Source organism: Gymnoscopelus microlampas (assembly GCF_963454915.1).
Source record: "Gymnoscopelus microlampas genome assembly, chromosome: 20".
NCBI classification, from domain to species: Eukaryota; Metazoa; Chordata; class Actinopteri; order Myctophiformes; family Myctophidae; genus Gymnoscopelus; species Gymnoscopelus microlampas.
This window is the reverse complement of record NC_139957.1, coordinates 46361880-46387752: the sequence shown is the minus strand read 5'-3', so window position 1 is coordinate 46387752 and position 25873 is coordinate 46361880. Positions and strand designations below refer to the sequence as shown.

The window sequence follows — 25873 nt, the reverse complement described above, 5'->3', positions numbered from 1 at the left end:
CTCATGTATTAGTTTGTATTGGGAGTGCTCTCATGTATTAGTTTGTATTGGGAGCGCTCTCATGTATTAGTTTGTATTGTGAGCGCTCTCATGTATTAGTTTGTATTGTGAGCGCTCTCATGTATTAGTTTGTATTGTGAGCGCTCTCATGTATTAGTTTGTATTGTGAGCGCTCTCATGTATTAGTTTGTATTGTGAGCGCTCTCATGTATTAGTTTGTATTGTGAGCGCTCTCATGTATTAGTTTGTATTGTGAGCGCTCTCATGTATTAGTTTGTATTGGGAGCGCTCTCATGTATTAGTTTGTATTGTGAGCGCTCTCATGTATTAGTTTGTATTGGGAGCGCTCTCATGTATTAGTTTGTATTGGGAGCGCTCTCATGTATTAGTTTGTATTGTGAGCGCTCTCATGTATTAGTTTGTATTGGGAGCGCTCTCATGTATTAGTTTGTATTGGGAGCGCTCTCATGTATTAGTTTGTATTGTGAGCGCTCTCATGTATTAGTTTGTATTGGGAGCGCTCTCATGTATTAGTTTGTATTGGGAGCGCTCTCATGTATTAGTTTGTATTGTGAGCGCTCTCATGTATTAGTTTGTATTGGGAGCGCTCTCATGTATTAGTTTGTATTGGGAGCGCTCTCATGTATTAGTTTGTATTGGGAGTGCTCTCATGTATTAGTTTGTATTGGGAGCGCTCTCATGTATTAGTTTGTATTGGGAGTGCTCTCATGTATTAGTTTGTATTGGGAGCGCTCTCATGTATTAGTTTGTATTGGGAGCGCTCTCATGTATTAGTTTGCATTGGCCAGTGTGCTCAGTGCTATATATCCCACAGTTACACTTCTGCTCATTATATTAACTCATTCAATTCGGGAACGCATCTGTGTCATTTTAGATTTATTTGGCTATTCAAAGATAGCAGATCTAGATCTAGATCAGATGTAGATCTGCAATGATTTGTTTTTTAATGGTGAAAATGTGTGCAAATCTTTGAATACATATATTCTAAATCTTTGAATACATATTCTAAATCATTGAATACATATCCACACACTTTCACGCTATTTTTGAATATCCAAAGACATCTTAAAACGACACGGATGCGTTTCCCCGGTCTTCATGTGTTAAAGTAGCAGGGGGATTGAACGTTTCACATCATTTAAATGCTGCTCTGCGTTGTCATGTCCAGCCCACTACGCCCACAGAGAAGGAGAACGGCCAGCCGGCCGACGAAGAGAACAAGAAGGTCCTGTTCCGTCAGTACTCTGACCAGGTGAGTTAAAGTCATTAATACCAAGCATATTGAACAGTCTAATCCATTGATTCTCAAAGTGGGGTCCGGGGACCCCCAGGGGTACTTGAGGGGGTTCCAGGGGGTCCCCAGCTAAATGATGGACAGGAACCAAATGGACCCTTTTGGGTCTGTAACTCTGAGAGTGTACAATTGGAACCAAATGGACCCTTTTGGGTCTGTAACTCTGAGAGTGTACAAATGGAACCAAATGGACCCGTCAGGGTCCATTTGGTTCCATTTGTACACTCTCAGAGTTAAATTAACATTGATTTCACGATATGAATTGGGGTCCCATAGATAGAAATGCCATTAAATGGGGGTCCGTAGCCCTAATGCATGTCAAACTGGGCGGTCCTTGAAATTAAAATGGTTGAGAATCACTGCTAGAGCCGTAAAAAAAAAACTTCTCTTATGGGGGTCCCTGGATTATCTTTTCAAATGGGGGTCCGCGGGCTAATAAGTGTCAATTTGGGGGTCCTTGACATGAAAAAGTTTGAGAACCACTGGTCTAATCCATGGGGGTCTTCAACAGGGGGTCCGGGTACCCCTAGTGGGGGGGGGGGGGGGGCTTGAATCCTATAGCATATTATAAAGGGCAAGTTTAGGTCAATTATTATTTTAACAATTAGTTGGTGTACTGTCCTGCAATTAGGCAGTAAACACTGCAGTAAAATTATGCATGAAAGAAAGAAAGAAAGAAAGAAAGAAACTGTGACTGACTCAAAGCATTTATGGGTATATTGTAACGTTTTTGTTTTTTTCTTTTCTATGCAGTCCAATTGTTTACTCATTTACATGATTAAATTAGTTATATGGTTGAAAAAAATACTTTAATGTTGAAGTTAAATTTGAAGTAAAATGTTAACTTATATTTACACATTTTTATTGATTGTATTTATTGTGCACTGATTATTTGCAGTGTTTTTATGCGAACCATAAAAACATATGACATTACAATATAAACTATAAACCTGAAACCTAAAGACAGTTAGTTGACCTAAAGCATCTTCTCTTGTTGTCTTTCTTTCTATAAGTATGAAGAGGTGAACAATATAATATCATATAAACCTAAAGACAGTTAGTTGACCTAAAGCATCTGATCTCGTTGTCTCTCTCTCTCTCTCTCTCAGTATGAAGAGGTGAACGCAGAGAAGCTGCAACAGCTGCTAAACCAACAAATCCTGCAAGGTGTGTGAACTTTAATAACCTGTCAGGACATGAATGGACCGGGTGAAACACACACGCACGCACGCACGCACGCACGCACGCACGCACGCACGCACGCACGCACGCGCACACCCACGCACACACACACACACACACACACACACACACACACACACACACACACACACACACACACACACACACACACTTGGAACAAAACAAAAACAGCTTTGCTGTCATCTAACCTGCTGCTGACAAAAGTGTTTGAGAATGACTGAAAGCTTTGTTCTGATTGGCTGCCTGTGTCCCGTGTGAAAGCTTTGTTCTGATTGCCTGTGTCCTGTGTGAAAGCTTTGTTCTGATTGCCTGTGTCCTGTGTGAAAGCTTTGTTCTGATTGGCTGTGTCCTGTGTGAAAGCTTTGTTCTGATTGGCTGTGTCCTGTGTGAAAGCTTTGTTCTGATTGCCTGTGTCCTGTGTGAAAGCTTTGTTCTGATTGGCTGTGTCCTGTGTGAAATCTTTGTTCTGATTGGCTGTGTCCAGTGTGAAAGCTTTGTTCTGATTGGCTGTGTCCCGTGTCATTCAGGGGACCTGAAAGGTGAAGGATTCAGCCTGGACGCCTGTCGCAGCATGGTCGCTCTGATGGACGTATCCTTTCCTTACTTCCTTACTACCTACAGAGGTGTAAAGTAACTAAGTACATGTACTCAAGTACTGTACTTAAGTACAACTGTGAGGTACTTTTTCTTTACTGGAGTATGTCCAAATTTCCAATACTTTTACTACTACTCCACTACATCTCAGAGGCACATATTGTACTTTTACTCCACTACGATTATTTGAAACTAGTTACTTTATAGATTTGAATTATTATTACAAAACATACAGTAACCACTTCAACACTTTATATAGCCTACTTCGGCTATTTGAAAATAGCCGATCTACAAGCTCACAACGCGTAAAAAGCTCTATATTGTGATAGTAATCATTACTATAGAGTGTTTGTTCAGTAACAGTGTTAAATAGCTCTATATTGTCATAGTAATCATTGCTATAGAGTGTGTGTTGGGTAAAAGAGGTCTCCATGTCTCTCCAGCTCTTCAATAAACAGAAAATTCAGGTAGGTGACAACATTTCAGCCAATCAGTAGAGAGTACCCATTTATCAGCTTCATTTGAATGTGTTCCAGTTCCAATTTTGTTCTGCTCATTATATTTGTGTCATCACTTCCACTGTCATTTGTTTAATCTTTATCCTGTCTGAGTTCTCTATCCTGATTGGACAAAATTGGTATCCTCACCTGGAAAATGCATTTTCTGTTTAATAAAGAGATGGAGAGACATGGAGACTCCTCTTAGTGAACACACATTCTAAACTTTAGAATGTGTGTTCACTAAGAGGAGTCTCCATGTCTCTCCATCTCTTTATTAAACAGATAAAGAGATGGCTTTAGAATCTAAAGCAATGATTACTGAGAATATAGAGCTATTTAACACTTGCTTTAACCAAAGAAAATCACTTACCCTACCTTTTAAGTACAGTACTTAAGTAAATGTACTTAGTTACTTTCCACCACTGTAAACAATAACCAAAAAGTATCACTTTAAGCACCTTAAACTTTTATGGTTGTTTGACAGAAAGATGAACCTCTGTAAACAGAGACATCATTATGACTGTGAGACAGGCTCAGACATGTGAGACATCATTATGACTGTGAGACAGGCTCAGACATGTGAGACATCATTATGACTGTGAGACAGGCTCAGACATGTGAGACATCATTATGACTGTGAGACAGGATCAGACATGTGAGACATCATTATGACTGTGAGACAGGCTCAGACATGTGAGACATCATCATGACTGTGAGACAGGCTCAGACATGTGAGACACCATTATGACTGTGAGACAGGCTCAGACATGTGAGACATCATTATGACTGTGAGACAGGCTCAGACATGTGAGACAGGCTCAGACATGTGAGACATCATTATGACTGTGAGACAGGCTGCTTCCGAAGCGCTCCATAATTCTGCTCTCAGTCAGGAGTAGAACGTCACTAAGTACATTTACTCAAGTGCTGTATATGAGTAAAAAATAAATCATGTACTTGAGTATTTACCTGTTACGATAATGTATAGTCTTTAATGAACAACCTTAACGTCACACTTCAGTCATCCATCACCGGCAAGTTGAACAGCGATGAGTTTGTTCGTCTGTGGAAGAAAGTGACATTGTACAAGGTACAAGATCCCATGTTTTAACAACACACATGATCCCATGTTTTTAACAACATACATGATCCCATGTTTTTAACAACACACATGATCCCATGTTTTAACAACATACATGATCCCATGTTTTAACAACATACATGATCCCATGTTTTTAACAACATACATGATCCCATGTTTTAACAACATAAATGATCCCATGTTTTTAACAACATACATGATCCCATGTTTTTAACAACATACATGATCCCATGTTTATAACAACATACATGATCCCATGTTTTAACAACATACATGATCCCATGTTTATAACAACATACATGATCCCATGTTTTTAACAACATACATGATCCCATGTTTTTAACAACATACATGATCCCATGTTTTTAACAACATACATGATCCCATGTTTTTAACAACATACATGATCCCATGTTTTTAACAACATACATGATCCCATGTTTATAACAACATACATGATCCCATGTTTTTAACAACATACATGATCCCATGTTTTTAACAACATGCATGATCCCATGTTTTTAACAACATACATGATCCCTGTTCAAATCTGTCACGTGTTTCTTTTCTTTTTTTCATCTCAATTTAGTTTGAATCCATTAAGAGCAGGAACACATCTGTGTCTTTTTAAGATTTCTTTGGCTCCTCGGAGCACAGGTCTCCACCAGATCAGGTATAGGTTCGGAATTGGCCAATCAGGATGGAATATAAAAAATCGGATGGAACCGCCTTGATCACTTCACCGCACTATGAGCTTGTAGATCTGCAATTTTTTTTTTATCGTGAAAGCTTTTTGCAAATCTTTGACTATACTGTATATATATTTAAAGCGAACATTTGTAACTCAAGTCTTTGCTTCTAGGGGTCACTGGAACAACATATTATACAAATGTTCGCTTTAAAAAAATAAAGATTTAAAGATTTTCAAAAATGTTCATGATTTTTTTAAATATAGCAGATCTACAAGTTCATAGCGCGGCACCCGGTGCTGCGCTATGAGCTTGTAGATCTGATATTTTTGCATAGCCAAAGAAATCTTAAAAAGACACAGATGTGTTCCTGGTGTTAATGGATTCAAACTAAATTGAGGTGAAAAAAAGAAAAGAAACACGTGACAGATTTGAATGTTAAATGTGAACATGGTGATTGCCGTACCCTGAGACCCCAAATGACACCCTGGGTAGATGTGGACCACGTGTGGTGCTCTCTCTCTCTGGTAGAGAGACTGACGGTTATTGTTCTCTTCATCAGGACATCTTCTTCAAGACAGACAACGACCGCACAGGAACCCTGGACCTGAGTGAGCTGAGGAACGCTGTGATGGCTGCAGGTGATCTGTGTGTGTGTGTGTGTGTGTGTGTGTCTGTCTGTCTGTCTGTCTGTCTGTCTCCGTGCGTGCGTGCGTGCGTGCGTGCGTGCGTGCGTGCGTGCGTGTGTATTACTATACTTGCGAGGACAAAGTATAGTAGAATTTGAAGAAATATACATTGTGAGGACAGTTTTCCTGGTCCTCACAATGCAAATGGTTGTTTTATAGTTCAAAAAAGGGATACGTTTAGAATTAGAAAAACATTCAGGTCAGGATTAGACATTTAGAGGTTAGGTTTAGGGATTGGAATTAAGAGTTAAACCAGTGTCATGCACCGAAAAATAGCCGATCTATAAGCTCACAACGCGTCGCAGCGCGACGCGTTGTGGGCTTGTAGATCTGCTGTTTTTTTCGGCTTTAGGCTTACGGTTAAAAATGGCAAAACATATATATGTTTATTGTTTAAATGACATTCATAAAATGGCTGTCCTAAAGCGTTGTTGTCCTCACAAGTATAGTAATACAAACCTGTGTGTGTGCGTGTGCATGTGTGTGAGAGAGTTGAGATTTGCTTGGGGCCCCATAATTACTAAGTAAGGTGGCCCCTGTATGCATACACAACATGTATACTGAACCAAAGCTGACATTCCTTACTGTACACTTTCCCAGGAATATTGGGTTTTACATTTCTCTGGTTTATGTATGAGCTGTGGTGAACAACTAGCAGCTTTATGCAATGAATGGCATCAATTGAGTGGCATTTATTTGTTCTTATTTTGTTTGTGGCTTTTTTTTTTAAGTGGCTTGAACTACTGATTCTTCACATAACCAAACTTGATTCCTCCCCCAAGGGTAACTTAGCTGTAGTTTAGCTGCTAATCGGTAGCTTGCAAAGCTTTGCTTTCATAGTAGCTTCCCCCCAAAACGGTGTGTTGCAATTTTGTTTTGTTTGACAACTAAATGCTCAACAATTATCTTTTAATGGCTCAGTGGTTATTAAAGATGAAAAAGGGGCATGGATGGGTGGGGCGTGGTTGATTCGTTGCCATTTGGCAGCCTTGGCACAGTGACACCATGATGGGGCACGGTCCATTCGTTCAGTGTTTTTCCAGAAGGTGTGACACCCAGGCCTGTGAGATGAGTTCAGGACTGCCTCGAGCTCTTCACTTGTCCTTTAGTCAGTGGTGTAAAGTAACTAAGTACATTTACTCAAGTACTGTACTTAAGTACAATCAGTATTTCCAATTGTCTATACTTTTACTTCTACTCCACTACATCTCAAGAGGCAACTATTGTACTTTTACTCCACTACAATTATTTGAAAACTTTAGTTACTAGTTACTTTGTAGATTTGGATTAGTATTACATAATTAACCACTTCAGCCCTATTTAAACTTTGGCCATTTGAAAATAGCAGATCTACAAGCTCACAGCGACGCATTGTGAGCTTGTAGATCTGCTATTTTCAAAAGATTGATACATTTTATACATTTGAAAACTTGTGAAATGGGACATTCTGCATAATGAGTACTTTCTACTTTTGGTACTTTTACTCGCAACAGAGTAGGCCCTTTTACTTAAGTAAAGAAGCAGATATTTGAGTTAAAAATGTTGTTTAAAAAAAAAGTATGTATATATTCAAAGATTTGCACGAATGTTCAAGATTTTTGAAAAACTGTCGTGCTATGAGCTTGTAGATCTGCTATTTTTGAATAGGCAAAGTATAAAACAAGGTTATAGCTCAAATCTAAAATGACACAGATGTGTTCCCGGATTGAATGGGATAAAATGACTGGCAGTGTGGTCACAGTGGAATGCACAGTGGACTCCTGAACTACACTATATTATCAGGCTATAATATGCATAAGACTACCATAGTGTACATGTATAGAGGGCTGTGCATATATATATCTGTATTAACCCATTAAGTCCTGAGGCGATTCTTAAAAATGTTTTCTAATTCCTAACAGTTTTTTTGGAAAAGAAAAAAAAAAGATTTTTCAAAAATAGCAGATCTACAAGCTCATAGCGCGGCACTCGGTGCCGCGCTATGAGCTTGTAGATCTGCTATTTTTTAATAGCCAAAGAAAGTGACACAGATGCGTTCCGGGTCTTAATGGGTTAAAATCGCACATTTAATTTACTGATAGATGCAAAGGTTTATTTATATCCACTTGTGTCTGCTTGTAGGACTTTGAATGGACAGTGTATGTATACATCAAAGTGTGTGTGTGTGTGTGTGTGTGTGTGTGTGTGTGTGTGTGTGTGTGTGTGTGTGTGTGTGTGTGTGTGTCCGGTGTGTGTGTGTGTGTGTGTGTGTGTGTGTGTGTGTGTGTGTGTGTGTGTGTGTGTGTGTGTGACATAGGGATGAGGGTCAGTGATGACATGCTCAACCTGATGGCTCTGCGTTACGGCGCCTCCTCTGGTCACATGACCCTGGACTGTTTCATCAGCCTCATCCTACGTCTGGAATGCATGGCCAGTAAGTATTATTATTATTAGTATTATTATTATTATTATTATTATTATTATTATTATTAGGGGGCCAAGCACGTAGTGTGTAGGACCCCTATTTGTTATTTTAGTTGTATTATTATTATTCCACCACTTTTTGCGGTTCTGGCTTAACCATGCAGTATTTTTTTTTTTTTTTACGAAAAAGAAACAAAACTCACAACCATTGGCCAAATGGTGGCGCTCTAGTACCGCACAGAAATTAATAATTCATCATTAAATGTGTAATTAATTTATTTCTGTATAAGGTTTTGTATTATTACACATTATATTCCACAAGGGTTTTTATCTTTTACATCATACATGGGCGACTGGCGGCCCGGGGGCCACATGCGGCCCCCACCTTCACTTAATGCAGCCCCCAGGTTAATATCAGAATACTGATATATTATTTTAGCTGTTACAATTCCAAACACGACCCGCTTTAATGACTTCACTCTACATTAGTAGCTTAATGACTAGTATTACAATTCTATTGTCTTTTTTATGTCCAATGTATTTGTATTTAAGTTCATACAGTATAAGTATAACTAAATGCATTTGAAATTAAATAAAAATTTTACTTTTCAGGATTCCAATTAAAAAATAGCAAATAGCCGTTCTACAAGCTCAAAACGAGTCGCTCTGTGGCGCGTTTTGAGCTTCTAGATCGGTTATTTTTGCTACTTTTGTGTGACATAGAATGGCCCGACAGTATTATGCAATGTGTCCCTCTGGAGTGAGTGTGTAAATATAGTGGCCCTCTCTACAACATCAAAGTTGCCCACCTCTGTTTTACATGTTACAGAAGTGGAAATAAGGTATTGCTTACTGTATATTCAATCAGTAAACTCCATGATGACTCTACATGTTTGCAGCCTGTAGATCATTGGTTCTCAAAGTGGGATCCGGGGACCCCCAGGGGTCCTTGAGGGAGTACCAGGGGGTCCCCAGCTAAATGATGGATAGGAACCAAATGGACCCATACGGGTCTGTAACTCTGAGAGTGTAACAAATGGAACCAAATGGACCCATTTGTTACACTCTCAGAGTTACATTAACATTTTGATTTTGCAATATGAATTGGGGTCCAAGAGATATAAATGCCATTAAATGGGGGTCCGTAGCCTAATAATGCATGTCAAACTGGGGGTACTTGTAATGAAAATGGTTGAGAATCACTGCTAGAGCCGTAAAAAATCTTCTCTTATGGGGGTCCTTTTGCATATCTTGTCAAATGGGGGATCCGCGGGCTAATAAGTGACAATTTGGGGGTCTTTGACATGAAAAAGTTTGAGAACCACTGCTGTAGATCATGTTGGCAACATGATTTATTTATTTTTGTTGGGGGGTATTTTTGAACTGTAATCCTGAACATGTAACATTTTGTATTTCATTTCAAATGCATTTAGTTTTACTTATGTTAACTTTATGAACTTAAATACAAATTGGACATAAAAAAAAGACAATATCATTTTAATGCTAGTCATTAAGCCACTAATGTTTGCATGTTGCCGCCAGTTGCCCATGTATGACCCACAAGCATGTTGGCAGCTTGTAGGGTTCTTGTGACCTCTGCTGGTGGATCAGGGTATGAGTTCAGCAGGGAGGAGAGAGCCTGAACTCTGTTTTGGAAAGTAACTAAGTATATTAAATACCGTGCTTTTGGTGGTACTTTTACTTGAGTATTTCCATTTGATGAGGTGCGGTCATGTAACGGGTGTCTCTGTTTCCTCAACAGAAATCTTCAAACAGCTCTCTGACGGACAGAACATGGCTCTGAGAGAGTCTGAGGTAAACACACTGTTCATAACATACACATACAGTAGGCCTACATATCTCTATCCTAACATGCACATACAGTATGCAGGGACGTGCACAGATAGAGTCTAGGTGGCGCTAGAGCACCTGCCCTTTGCCCTCTTGACCAGAAGGGCCCTTTTGAAAAAAAGAAAGAAAAATACTTTTTTTTTTTTTTTTTTTTTTTTCCAGTTTACAGCAGGGGTCTTCAACAGGGGGTCCTGGGACCCCTAGGGGGTCCTCAGAGTTACTACAGGGGGTCTGCCAAATCTTTGTGTGATATGATTTTTCTCTTTACCATAACCACTCGAAACCTAGCATCCCTTTTCTGAGGAGAACTTTAGCCAAAAAATAGCAGATCTACAATCCCACAACGCCTCGCGCTGCGAGGCGTTGTGGGCTTGTAGATCGGCTATTTTTGGCAAAGAGGTATAGGTGTAGAGGGAAAAAAGAGCAGACCAAGTCAACAAAAAAAAGGATAATTTACTTGAGCACCTGCCCCTCAAAATGTCTGTGCACGCCACTGACAGTATGTATATCTAACACAACATACACAACATCACAACATACACATACAGTACATATCACAACATACACATACAGTACATATCTCTATCACAACATACACATACAGTACATGTCTCTATCACAACATACACATACAGTACATGTCTCTATCACAACATACACATACAGTACATATCTCTATCACAACATACACATACAGTACATATCTCTATCACAACATACACATACAGTACATGTCTCTATCACAACATACACATACAGTACATATCTCTATCACAACATACACATACAGTACATGTCTCTATCACAACATACACATACAGTACATGTCTCTATCACAACATACACATACAGTACATGTCTCTATCACAACATACACATACAGTACATATCTCTATCACAACATACACATACAGTACATATCTCTATCACAACATACACATACAGTACATATCTCTATCACAACATACACATACAGTACATATCTCTATCACAACATACACACATATCTTCATCTCCACATTTTAAACTTTAAAAAGTACCAAGTAAGTAAAGTAAATGTAGATTTTGCTTTTCCCATTGAAAAGCATTCATAGGCAGAATTAAAGTTGTGTGTGACCCAGGGCTCGAGACTAAGGGAGTCCCGACGTCCCGGAGACGTAAAAATATGTATTTGGAACTTTTTGAGCCAACTGGGCATATCAATGTCACTGAGCAAAGGGTGCGTAAACTGGCAGCAGCAGACACTAAATATGATTACAGAATGCTTTAAAGTTACGACAGGCTGATCATCCTTTTCAGGTAGAACTTAGTTGCAAACATGCGCTATTTGAAGAGGTTAACTTACACAGCGGAAAGAGATGGAGAACAGACATACTGTCAATCTGGGAAGTAGGAACTATATCCAACAACAACTAGTCGAAAAGAGCCGATCTACAAGCTGTGACTGAGAGATAAATCTTACCGTCCCAGTCTCCTTTCCATGGGAAATATTGCTGCGCTACATAAAGAGTAAGTTAAGTAACGTTATGGATATGATTTGGATTGTGATAAAAGTTGAGACAAAATGTTGAGACGACAAAAAATGTGTCGTCTCAAATAAACAACTCCATCTCTCGGCTACAGTTCCATCTGAACTAAAACGACGCATGTCAACAAGCCAGAGAGAAAAAAGCGTGGTTATACTTCGTCCGTACAAGTCCACTGTGTTGTGCGGTGAGCATAGCCCTCAAAGCCCTGAAGAAGATGCATCGCGTTGTGGGCTTGAAGAACGGCTAAGTTCACCCCGTGACACCGTCGTAGGACGAAGTACAACCAGGTTTGTACCGTAATTCCTCCAACAATCGCGCATGGTCCTTTACCGTATATGATACCCACACCCCCTCTGACACCAGCAAGCAGCCCTGGCTTTGGCAATCAGCCATTTCAACAGCAATGATGATGATGATGATAATAATACATTAATTTATTTAACAATATATATATAATGGGGACGGATTACATTCTTTTTGGGACGGTTCTGGGACGGGGGGGTGAACAAAGTGAGTCTGGAGCTCTGACCGCACCCTAATAGTGTGTTCATCAACCATGTATTTTCTCTTATCTTTTCCAGTGGATGTATATTTCAATGTACACATAAAGCTGAGGATGACCGACGGAGAGCGGCCGCAGCACGGGACACATTCTGCTCCATAACACCTAGAACAATATAACACAGGACACATTCTGCTCCATAACACCTAGAACAATATAACACAGGACACATTCTGCTCCATAACACCTAGAACAATATAACACAGGACACATTCTGCTTCATAACACCTAGAACAATATAACACAGGACACATTCTGCTCCATAACACCTAGAACAATATAACACAGGACACATTCTGCTTCATAACACCTAGAACAATATAACACAGGACACATTCTGCTTCATAACACCTAGAACAATATAACACAGGACACATTCTGCTCCATAACACCTAGAACAATATAACACAGGACACATTCTGCTTCATATCACCTAGAACAATATAACACAGGACACATTCTGCTCCATAACACCTAGAACAATATAACACAGGACACATTCTGCTTCATAACACCTAGAACAATATAACACAGGACACATTCTGCTTCATAACACCTAGAACAATATAACACAGGACACATTCTGCTCCATAACACCTAGAACAATATAACACAGGACACATTTTGCGTCATAACACCTAGAACAATATAACACGGGACACAATATGCTTCATAACACCTAGAACAATATAACACAGGACACAATCTGCTTCATAACACCTAGAACAATATAACACGGGACACAATATGCTTCATAACACATAGAACAATATAACACAGGACACATTCTGCTTCATAACACATGTATTGAGTACAGCCATTTGTCAATACTTTATACTTCTACTCCACTACATCTCATCGGCAAATATTGTGCTTTTTTTTTTACTCCATTACAGTTATTTGAACTTAGATTATTAAATATACATTAAGCAATTAAGCCCTATGTTATACTTTGTCTATTATAGAAAATAGCCGATCTACAAGCTCACAAAACATAGCATTGTGAGTTTAGATCATCTTTTTTTCTTTTTTCTTGTAAACCTCTGAGCATAATAGAGCCTGTCTGCTTGCTCAGGGGAGAAATAGAACTTTGACCTATTTATTATACAGAGGTCAATATTTGTGTCAAATCAGTAGTAGATCCTACAGGATCGTGTCAAAGGTCGTGTCAAACCAGAAACAGGGTCTAAATGTCTCGATAGAAGAGCAGCCTGGAGGCCAAACACAACCATGATATGAGTTCTATAGAGCAGTGGTCCTCAAACTTCTTCATGTCAACGTCCACCCAAAATGATATGTATTTGGCCGCGGACCCCCATCTCAAAATATGTTGTTCCAGGGACCCCCACCAGAAGCAAAGATTTGAGTTACAAATGTTCGATTTAGAAATATAATTATATTCAAAGATTTGCACAAATGTTCACGATTTTTCAAAAATAGCAGATCTACAAGCCCTCTAGTGGCAGTGGTGTCAGACTTCAGTGCTCTATTGTATTAACATACTCTACCATACAGATTGGACAACATAACATTGTATTCCCCCCAAAAAAACACCAACAATGATTGGCATGACCTTAGCTAGAAAATTTGATAATAGTCAAAAACTTCTACTGTAAAAAAAAGTCTCTTCTCTATGAAACCTTCCACACTGTAAAAAAAAAAACCCCTCAGTGTTAATTTAACTCTGAGAGTGTACACAGGGACCCGCAAGGGTCCATTTGGTTCCATTTGTACACTCTCAGAGTTACAGACCTGTAAGGGTCCATTTGGTTCCACTTGTACACTCTCAGAGTTAAAAATGGATACATTGGAAGGTGGGTGATAACTTTTGGTTAAAACAAAATGTTTAAAAATAGAAAAAGTTTAATAGCTCTGTATTTGTTTTAGATATGTTTTTTTCTGTTTATTAAAGAGCTGGAGAGAAAGAGAACTCACTGTATTTAATTACTGAACAAACACTCTATAGCAATGACTACTATCACACTATAATCTATTCAACTCTTATGTTAACACTTACAACACCTTTAACACGGCATGTTTTACTGCATCTTTTCCATGTGCATATTTCTACATTACATGTATGAATGTGTGTTTCTTCAGACTATACAATGTATTATTCTTAAAGCATAGCTTCAATAATAGTTTTACATTCATTATATGCAGTTACTGAATTTGTGTTTTATTTTTGGGTGGACAGAACTTTTCTGTTTTTTTTTTTACTTGTACTTATTACTCTGTAGAACCTTAAACACAAATAAATAGCGCCTTTAAACACATTGCTTTGGATTTTACTTTGGCCTCTTATTCGTATAAAGAAAATGATTACAAAGTAACCATTTTTTCAATACTTCATACTTCTACTCCACTATAGCCTGACACTCAGCCTGAATTTTCATTTGGTTTCACTCCATTATTCAGTCTGAAAGCCCTCTCAATGCAGCCGATTGCTGAGATGGGGGCTAAAGATACACCTTCAGGAGGCTGCAATTCAAAAATGGCCCCTGTCCAAGTCCTAACCTACCCCATGTCCTAACCTAACCTACCCCGCCCCCCCCCCTCTCTTTCTTTTTTGTACATATTTTTCACCCTTCATACTTCATACCAGTAACCTGTAAACTGATTGTATGACATTCTGTATAGTAGTGTGTATATCTGTCTGTCTCTTATATGTCAACATGATTTGTGTGCATGGGGATCTCATCTTAAACAAGCTACGTGCTTAACTGAGCTATCCAGTTTAGTAGACCTTGTATTGCGAATTTGTACTTCCATGTACTGTTATGTACTGCCATGTACTGTTCTCATGTCTTACTAAATAAAGTACATCAATCAATCAAAAATGGCCAAAGTTTTTTTTTTCAAAGACTTTTTGGCGATTGGTTCATACTGGATTATCCCGATCCCGATTCGTCGATCAGATTTTCAACCGAGACTGAGCATATTTTTTTAATGGACGTGGCTAGCGATTCACGGGCTGGAGCCAGGCTAACTCTCAGAAGCAAATATTATCATTTTTACTCCACTAGAAGTATTTGACATATTTAATATTTAGTTACTAGTTACTTTGCAGACGGACCCCCACCTGAATATATGTTGTGCCAGGGTCCCCCCCCCCCCCACACACACACAAGACGTGTGTTGTTAAAATGTTTCACAAATATTCAAAAATGTGGCTGCAGTGTTTAAATGTTTTCTGAGCATGTGGGCTGTGAAAATGTGCAATTTTATCTGGTCACATGACCAAAACCTTCTATCTCTGCTCGTTTACATCACTGGTGTAAAGTACCTAAGTATATTTAACTCAAGTACTGTACTTAAGTCCAATTTTTAGGTATTTGTTTTACTTTACTGGAATGTTTCCAATTTTCAGTACTTTTACTTCTATTCCAGAGAATCTCAGAGGCAAATATTGTACTTTTACTTCACTACAATTATTTGAAAACTTTAGTTACTTTGTAGAATGTGATTATTATTACAAAACATACTGAGCACTTCAGCCCTATATATATTTCAGCCATTTGAAAATAGCAGATCTACAATCTCACAATGTGTCGCAGCGCGAGCATTGTGAGATTGTAGATCTGCTATTAAACTAAACAAAGAAATGTATACATTCTGATTGCACAAAGATTTGGCGGACCCCCTGTAGTAACTCTGAGGAGCCCCTAGGGGTCCCGGACCCCCTGTTGAAGACCCCTGATCTAGTGTAGTAACTCTGAGGAGCCCCTAGGGGTCCCGGACCCCCTGTTGAAGACCCCTGATCTAGTGTTTAAAATGAAATGATTGACCTTAACACATCCATGATATCCTCATGTAGTGTCTGCTGATGGCCACTAGATGGCGTCCAAACAGCAGGTTCCAGGCTGTCAATTACAACAAATTCACACAAAGGGGTTTAATCACTCTTTAACGGTGGTGTAAAGTAACTAAGTGCATTTACTCAAGTACTGTACTTAAGTACAATTCTGAGGTACTTTACTGGAGTATTTCAAATTGTCTATACCTCTATAGCTCCACTACATCTCAGAGGCAAATATTGTACTTTTACTCCACTACAATAATTTGAAAACTTTAGTTACTAGTTACTTTGCAGATATACATGATTACATTATGAAACATACATTAACCACTTTAGCCCTATTTTATACATAGGGTATTTGAAAATAGCAGATCTACAAGCAACGCGTCGCACTGCAACACATTGTGAGCTTGTAGATCTGCTATTTTCAAACATTTCAGTACTTTTATTTTTGGTACTTTAAGTACATTTGGATACCAATACTTTTGTACTTTTACTTACTTTTACTAAGTAAATTTTGAATTCCGGACTTTTACTTGTAACAGAGTACTTCTATATTGCAGTATTGATACTAACACATTTGAGTACTTTTTCCACCACTGGTGCTGACCATGAGGTTGTAACTAAGGTAAAGGTGATATCGGTAAGAAAAGGTCCTGATGGATATAGTGCAACATAAAACCATGGTAATGTGTAGAACCATGAGAATGTGTATGACAATCAGAAAATAATAAATATGTAAACAGGAAAAACAAATACACATAATTGAACATGTGAGGCTGAACATGTATAAGTGGGAATGTCAGTCTCTGTCTTTACCACAGGAACCCTCCTGTATGTTGGGAAACAAAGTTGTAAAGATTCATTTAAAAGCGCTATATTCAAACCAGACATCTTTGCGTATTCACAAGATCACTAGTACTGTACCATTTATGATTGAATACCGTTGTGTAACACTGCTCACAAAACCAAATAAAAACGTTAACGTTGATGGAGAAAACAAATCCAATCCTCCAGCATTCTACATTCTACATAAACCCAGCGTAAACATTATCCGATGCCCGGCACAAATGTGGTTAACCTCTGTCTCCCCCTCAGACCCGAGTTCAGGCCCGCTCAGCATATATGCTTTCTTCAACAAACAAATAAGTGTATCAACTAAACAAGATCCAATAAAACAAGAGCTCGAACAAATAATTGACAACAAGTAGGCAAGGCTAAGAGGAAGGGTCAGGGTAGTGTTTCCTGAAGAGGTGGGTTTTCAGCCTGGGGCGAAAGATGGGCAGTGACTCTGCTGTCCTAACATCAGTGACTCTGCTGTCCTGACATCAGTGTCTCTGCTGTCCTAGCGTCAGTGGGGAGTTCATCCCAGCACTGTGAAAGCCGTGACCGTGTAGATCGGCCAGAAGGACCACTGAGCGTCGAGGCAACCAGTCGCCCCGAGGCGGCAAACCGAAGTGGTCGGGCAGGGGGGGTGTAAGGCTTGACCATAGCCTGGAGCTCTTATCAGTTGCTGTCAGTTGTCATGTTTGCCAGTTCCCACCTGATATCATGTGGGAGTCCTGACTGCTCCAGGCTGAACTGAATAACTGCTAGCTTGCATAACGTCTTCAAACTAGGACTTAAGTCCAGGATATACAGGATGCTGGGTCTGTCAAATCCTCCAAAGAGGATGATACGATCTCCCACCGTGCAACAGCACATCCCATCCATCCAACACAGTGTCTTCCCCTTTGGCTCAACCTTCTTCCAGGAGGAGATCTCTGGATTGCATTTCCACAGATCATTGGTGTTAAGCAAGTACAGCTCTCCATTGTGGGCAAAGGCTGAGGGAATAGCCTCGAGGCTTGGACGGAGGTCTGCAGAAGGAATCCTCGTCCAGCAGTTGGTCTCAATGTCAAAAACACTGAGGTCGTTGCAGAGGCTTTCACCCCCTATACCGCCAAATACAAACATCTTTGTCCCAATGATGGTGGCAGAGTGAAGTATTGACGGAGGTGGCGGAGTGCCTCTGAGTTTAATTGAAGACCAGACCATTGTGGTGGTGTCCAACTTGAAGATGTCTTTGGAGAGACTATGCTCACTGAACAAGTGATCGGACCACCTAACTCCTCCGAAGACATACATGACCTTCTCCAAGACACAGGCTGAGTGACACATCCTCTCAGATGGAAGAGACCCTGATACCTCGGGCCTGAACCAGCTGTGGGCGTCCACATCAAACGCATAAAGCACGTCGTAGTACTCATTCATTCCCTTATTAGCCCCTCCCCAGATGTAGACGATACCTTCTATTAGCACAGCTGTGTGGCAGAAGCACACAGAGGGAACCTCAGGGGGGCGCTCTCCTCGTTCAGTTGTCACAAGAGGCAACTTCCTCCAGCGCAAAGAGACTGTGTTGAAAACATGCACCTCTATCTGGTCCCTGGAGATCTCCCGGAAACAGAGATCTCCAAAGGCGTACACCTCGCTCCCCACCGCCACGGAAGTGGCAAAGTCGGTGCGTGGACCTCCTGTGAGACGCGCTGTGATGCGCAACATTTCATACGCGACGAGCAACGATACGTTTACGAAGAATTCCACAAAGTCTTGTCCTATAAAGGTGTGGAGTCCATTCACAAACACTATATGATACAGGACAAACGTCACAAAAAGCTTGGCCAATCCACAAAGCCTGATGGGTTTCGTTAGCCAATCAGTGCTCACGCAATCAAGCATGTAGATCTGCTATTAAACTAAACAAAGACATGTACATTCTGATCGCACAAAGATTTGGCGGACCCCCTGTAGTAACTCTGAGGAGCCCGTAGGGGTCCCGGACCCCCTGTTGAAGACCCCTGATCTAGTGTAGTAACTCTGAGGAGCCCCTAGGGGTCCCGGACCCCCTGTTGAAGACCCCTGATCTAGTATTTAAAATGAAATGATTGACTTTAACACATCCATGATATCCTCATGTAGTGTCTGCTGATGGCCACTAGATGGCGTCCAAACAGCAGGTTCCAGGCTGTCAATTACAACAATTCACACAAAGGGGTTTAATCACTCTTTAACGGTGGTGTAAAGTAACTAAGTGCATTTACTCAAGTACTGTACTTAAGTACAATTCTGAGGTACTTTACTGGAGTATTTCAAATTGCCTATACCTCTATAGCTCCACTACATCTCAGAGGCAAATATTGTACTTTTACTCCACTACAATAATTTGAAAACTTTAGTTACTAGTTACTTTGCAGATATACATGATTACATTATAAAACATACATTAACCACTTTAGCCCTATTTCATACATAGGCTATTTGAAAATAGCAGATCTACAAGCAACGCGTCGCACTGCAACACATTGTGAGCTTGTAGATCTGCTATTTTCAAACATTTCAGTACTTTTATTTTTGGTACTTTAAGTACATTTGGATACCAATACTTTTGTACTTTTACTCAAGTACATTTTGAATTCAGGACTTTTACTTGTAACAGAGTACTTCTATATTGCAGTATTGATACTAACACATTTGAGTACTTTTTCCACCACTGGTGCTGACCATGAGGTTGTAACTAAGGTAAAGGTGATATCGGTAAGAAAAGGTCCTGATGAATATAGTGCAACATAAAACCATGGTAATGTGTAGAACCATGAGAATGTGTATGACAATCAGAAAATAATAAATATGTAAACAGGAAAAACAAATCATAATTGAACATGTGAGGCTGAACATGTATAAGTGGGAATGTCAGTCTCTGTCTTTACCACAGGAACCCTCCTGTATGTTGGGAAACAAAGTTGTAAAGATTCATTTAAAAGCGCTATATTCAAACCAGACACCTTTGCGTATTCACAGGATCACTAGTACTGTAGCACTTATGATTGAATACCGTTGTGTAACACTGCTCACAAAACCAAATAAAAACGTTAACTTTGATGGAGAAAACAAATCCAATCCTCCAGCATTCTACATTCTACATAAACCCAGCGTAAACATTATCCGATGCCCGGCACAAATGTGGTTAACCTCTGTCTCCCCCTCAGACCCGAGTTCAGGCCCGCTCAGCATATATGCTTTTTTCAACAAACAAATAAGTGTATCAACTAAACAAGATCCAATAAAACAAGAGCTTGAACAAATAATTGACAACAAGTAGGCAAGGCTAAGAGGAAGGGTCAGGGTAGTGTTTCCTGAAGAGGTGGGTTTTCAGCCTACGGTGAAAGATGGGCTGTGACTCTGCTGTCCTGACATCAGTGTCTCTGCTGTCCTGACATCAGTGTCTCTGCTGTCCTGACATCAGTGACTCTGCTGTCCTGACATCAGTGATTCTGCTGTCCTAGCGTCAGTGGGGAGTTCATTCCACCACTGTGAAAGCCGTGACCATGTAGATCGGCCAGAAGGACCACTGAGCGACGAGGCAACCAGTCGCCCCGAGGCGGCAGACCGAAGTGGTCGGGCAGGGGGGGTGTAAGGCTCGACCATAGCCTGGAGCTCTTTTCAGTTGCTGTCGGTTGTCATGTTTGTCAGTTCCCACCTGATATCATGTGGGAGTCCTGGCTGCTCCAGGCTGAACTGAATAACTGCTAGCTTGCATAACGTCTTCAAACTAGGGCTTAAGTCCAGGATATACAGGATGCTGGGTCTGTTAAACCCTCCAAAGAGGATGATACGATCTCCCACCTTGCAACAGCACATACCCTCCATCCAACACAGTGTCTTCCCCTTTGGCCTAACCTTCTTCCAGGAGGAGATCTCTGGATTGCATTTCCACAGATCATTGGTGTTAAGCAAGTACAGCTCTCCATTGTGGGCAAAGGCTGAGGGAATAGCCTCGAGGCTTGGACGGAGGTCTGCAGAAGGAATCCTCGTCCAGCAGTTGGTCTCAATGTCAAAAACACTGAGGTCGTTGCAGAGGCTTTCACCCCCTATACCGCCAAATACAAACATCTTTGTCCCGATGATGGTGGCTGAGTGTTGTATTGACGGAGGTGGCGGAGTGCCTCTGAGTTTAATTGAAGACCAGACCATTGTGGTGGTGTCCAACTTGAAGATGTCTTTGGAGAGACTATGCTCATTGAACCAGTGTGTATCATCGAACCACCTAGCTCCTCCAAAGACATACATGACCTTCTCCAAGACACAGGCTGAGTGACACATCCTCCCCAATGGAAGAGACCCTGATACCTCGGGCCTGAACCAGCTGTGGGCGTCCACATCAAACGCATAAAGCACGTCGTAGTACTCATTCATTCCCTTATTAGCCCCTCCCCAGATGTAGACGATACCTTCTATTAGCACAGCTGTGTGGCAGAAGCACACAGAGGGAACCTCAGGGGGGCGCTCTCCTCGTTCAGTTGTCACAAGAGGCAACTTCCTCCAGCGCAAAGAGACTGTGTTGAAAACATGCACCTCTATCTGGTCCCTGGAGATCTCCCGGAAACAGAGATCTCCAAAGGCGTACACCTCGCTCCCCACCGCCACGGAAGTGGCAAAGTCGGTGCGTGGACCTCCTGTGAGACGCGCTGTGATGCGCAACATTTCATACGCGACGAGCAACGATACGTTTACGAAGAATTCCATAAAGTCTTGTCCTATAAAGGTGTGGAGTCCATTCACAAACACTATATGATACAGGACAAACGTCACAAAAAGCTTGGCCAATCCACAAAGCCTGATGGGTTTCGTTAGCCAATCAGTGAAGTCGATGCTTGTTGATCTAATGTTACGACCCTGAGGTTGTTTGTTTTTATGAGTGTATGTGTAGCCAAATTCCAACACTCCAACTTCCACATGTGCGTCCTCCACTCGCGCCTTAGTCCCTTAGAGCGAGAAGGCAAGGATCAGATGCAAGTCCAGAGGAATGTAGCAGGTCGGACTGGCGGCCACATTCGTCCTCATGTTCTCCACATGTTGTATATTGGACGCTGTATATCTCATGGAGCTGTTTGACATGCATTTTCCCACACCTACCCATGCACACCAAACAGCATGATTTTGTAAATAACGATCAAACCATTATTTAATTTGTTAGAGGGTACATCTCCCTCTAGTTATTATTATTGTTATTATTATTATTATTATTATTATTGTTAATATTATTATTTTAAATGTAGAGATCAGATTAGGAGTGTACTGTACTGTCTAGGTGACGCCAAATTAATTCACAGCAAGTGGGTATAGGTACTGTAGATATGGGTTATAGCTATGTGTAGTACAGTAGATATATATATGATACAGACTCTGTATCTTTGTATTACAGAGATAAGATATATATAGATAGAGTATGGGAGTATAGGTATACAGATATCATATGATTTATATGATATATAATGTTAAATTTGTAATTGTTTATATGGATTATGAATGTTAAATAAGACGGGGGTAGGAGTAAATAAGCTTTGCGTCTTCCTACTCCTTTTAGAACATGTTGGGGATGATCAATGATCGCATTTTAAATGTTTTTGTTTACTTTTTTTTACAATTTTATGGGCTCGACTCTTGCGCATGATGCAAAATGTGTCACAGAGGTGACGTGCAGAAGCCCCAAATAGGCCTCGCCCACCACATTTCCAATCCGGAAGAAGGGGTGACTTTGCCTCATGCGCTGGGTGCAAGCCCGGGGCTGCGCGCTTCTGTGACGCAAAACGCTTCACAGAAGTGACGCACTGGGGCCCAAAATCGGCCGCGCCCACCAAATTTCCAACCCGGAAGAAGGGGTGATTGAGGCCCATGCGCTGGGTGAGCAACTCAATGCAAGTGGATGGGAGGGGATAGCCGGTGCCCTCTCTATTATTTTCAACTCTATGCTTCCAACCAATAGTTTGTGAACCACTAGGCTGCACCAGCGCTCCTGTTTTCTGACCTCGGTAAGAGAATCCGTGTGATCCCATTGGTTCACCGATCTGTCCGTCAGCCCCCGCCCGTCAACACAACATTACGAGCGACGCCCACTGCACTCTGGTTGGTTGGGGAAATGAAAGATAGATTAGATTAGATGTATTGGTCCCCGTGGGGAAATTCGTCTTCACTGACTGTACATTACATAAAGGACAATTTCACATCACACAAGACACAAGACAGACAACAAGCAACAAGACAACTGGTGTCAATAGGACAGATTTTGAAACACTTCCTATATCGGGTACACCGAAGCGCTGGTCCAGGCTTTTATTTTTTTAGCAAAACTAAACAATAAGAGCCTGGAGATCGAGGCTAGTGAACCATTGATCAAGCTTCACCATGAGAGCACACACTTGTGTGTGTGCCATTTATGTCCATATGGAGATATCTGTCTGTCCTTGTCCTTATATGTCCATATATGGAGATATATATCTGTCCTTGTCCCTTTTATGTCCATATATGGAGATATCTGTCTATCCTTGTCCTTATATGTCCATATATGGAGATATATGTCTGTCCTTGTCCTTTTATGTCCATATATGGAGATATATATGTCCTTGTCCTTTTATGTCCATATATGGAGATATATATCTGTCCTTGTCCTTTTATGTCCATATATGGAGATATATATCTGTCTTTGTCTTTTTATGTCCATATATGGAGATATATATCTGTCCTTGTCCCTTTTATGTTCATATATGGAGATATATATCTATCCTGTTCCTTTTATGTTTATATATGGAGGTATATATCTATCCTGTTCCTTTTATGTTCATATATGGAGATATATATCTGTCCTGTTCCTTTTATGTTCATATATGGAGATATATATCTGCCCTGTTCCTTTTATGTTCATAATATGAACATACATATATGGAGATCCCTGATGCTATCAACGTATTCCCATCGTATAAGCATACACCGAGTTTGAAGGTCGGGCGTTACTAGAGATGTGGGAAAAAAAGAATAATGGAACAAAAAAGAATAATTGGGAAAAAGAAAGTGAGGGTCAAGCCGGCTGGCGAGCTTTCTTTTTGGGAATATATTCTGAATTCTACACTGTCTGACCGTCCAAAGACAAACATACATAATGAATTAATAATTTAAGAAATTTAGAAAAAAAAAAGAAAAAAAAAACTAAATTAGGTGTAGAGGGTCCCGCAACGTGACGCATTGCCAGCGAAGTCGTCTCTGTTTAAGGAGTGCGTACACGTTCACAGGCCAGGACATCCCTGTTAGGCACCTTGTCTTCCCAAGAGATGCAGAGTATTCGCCAAAGTGGAAGATGCCTTCAGTAGACCGGCCAAAAGCCTGCTTGAGGAGTACAGCAAAGAAAGTGCCACCATAGGGTGGGGGCGAGTACACAGCCTTGCTTTACTCCGCTGCGGGTGTCAAATGCCTCTGAGGTGGATCGATCATGTATGACAGTCCCCTTCATGTTGTCATAGAAGGACCTCACAATGCTCAGGAGTGTTGGAGGACAGCCGATTCTCTCAAGTACCTGGAATAGACCTTCTCTGCTCACCGGGTCTTTGTGAGATCGATGAAGGCCAGGTAGAGAGATTTCCCTTCTCTCTGCACTTCTCCTGTATTTGTCTCACTGCAAACACCATGTAAAATATGGACCTTCTAGACCTAAATCCCCACTCAGCAAGACCCTGGAAAGAGCAGTAGCTGCACAGCTCCATCAGCACATGTCCAACCATGAACTTTTCGAACCTCTTCAGTCTGGCTACAGAGCCCACCATAGCACAGAGACCGCCTTGATCAAGATCACGAATGATCTCCTCAGGGCAGCTGATCTAGGCCACATCAGTATCCTGGTTCTTCTGGATCTCTCTGCAGCCTTCGACACCATCTCCCACTCCATCCTCCTAGACCGCCTCTCCACCCACCTCAGACTCACCGGATCCGTTCTCTCCTGGTTCCACTCATATCTCACCAACAGGCAACAGTTTGTCTCCATAAACGGATCCAACTCCCACCCAGTCCCAGTTAACCATGGTGTGCCACAGGGTTCTGTACTTGGTCCCATCCTTTTCACCATTTACATGCTCCCGCTCGGTCAGATCATCTGCCACCATGGTCTACATTTCCACTGCTATGCTGACGACACCCAGTTGTATCTCAGCACCACACCAACCACTCCGCTACCTCCACAATCCATCGTCAACTGCCTCCATGAAATAAAGACCTGGATGACCACCAACCTACTCAAACTCAACAGCAAAAAAACAGAGCTCATGGTAATGGGTCCCAAGGCACAGCTTCAGAGGATTGGCGACTTCCTCCTCCATGTGGATGACGGCTCCATCTCTCCATCCCCTGAGGTTCGCAACCTGGGTGTTATCTTGGACTCTACCCTCTCCTATCGATCCCACATCAAATCCGTCACCAAATCCGCCTTCTTCCACCTCAAAAACATTTCCAGACTCCGGCCGTCACTCTCAGACTCTACTGCTGAGACCCTCATCCACTCTTTCATCTCCTCCCGCCTGGATTACTGTAATGGTGTCCTGTTCGGGCTCCCCAATAAAACCCTGGACAGATTGCAGTATGTGCAAAACTCAGCTGCCAGAGTGCTCACCCGCACCAAACGCTGGCAGCACATCACCCCCACCCTCAAACACCTCCACTGGCTTCCGGTCAAGTTCCGCATCAATTACAAACTACTCCTCCTCACCTATAAAGCCCGCCATGCCCTGGCCCCAGGGTACCTCTCGGACCTCCTGGACGATTACATCCCAGAGCGGGA

The 25873-nt window shown here is 41.1% G+C and overlaps 3 protein-coding genes across 3 annotated transcripts in view; 1 reads left to right on the top strand and 2 right to left on the bottom strand.

Annotated features, from left to right (window-relative positions):
• Nucleotides 1-14713, top strand: part of LOC311035814 (calpain-1 catalytic subunit-like) — a 43255-nt gene extending 28542 nt beyond the window's left edge. The window contains exons 14-21 of the mRNA XM_084044272.1: nucleotides 1190-1273; nucleotides 2425-2482; nucleotides 3046-3107; nucleotides 4634-4702; nucleotides 5966-6044; nucleotides 8389-8505; nucleotides 10258-10310; nucleotides 12457-14713. Of these exons, the coding sequence (XP_083900398.1) occupies nucleotides 1190-1273; nucleotides 2425-2482; nucleotides 3046-3107; nucleotides 4634-4702; nucleotides 5966-6044; nucleotides 8389-8505; nucleotides 10258-10310; nucleotides 12457-12483 (549 nt within the window). The 3' untranslated portion in view covers nucleotides 12484-14713. The remainder of the gene's footprint in view (nucleotides 1-1189; nucleotides 1274-2424; nucleotides 2483-3045; nucleotides 3108-4633; nucleotides 4703-5965; nucleotides 6045-8388; nucleotides 8506-10257; nucleotides 10311-12456) is intronic.
• Nucleotides 14714-17742: 3029 nt separating this feature from the next.
• Nucleotides 17743-18777, bottom strand: LOC311036169 (kelch domain-containing protein 3-like; the record flags this gene model as incomplete). Its single annotated transcript, XM_084044696.1, has 1 exon — nucleotides 17743-18777. One exon carries the CDS (start codon nucleotides 18775-18777, stop codon nucleotides 17743-17745), a length of 1035 nt encoding a protein of 344 aa, XP_083900822.1.
• A 1938-nt stretch (nucleotides 18778-20715) lies between these two features.
• LOC311036168 (kelch domain-containing protein 3-like) lies at nucleotides 20716-21756 on the bottom strand (the record flags this gene model as incomplete). The annotated part of the gene is made up of 1 exon (XM_084044695.1): nucleotides 20716-21756. One exon carries the CDS (start codon nucleotides 21754-21756, stop codon nucleotides 20716-20718), a length of 1041 nt encoding a protein of 346 aa, XP_083900821.1.
• Between the last annotated feature and the right edge of the window lie 4117 nt (nucleotides 21757-25873).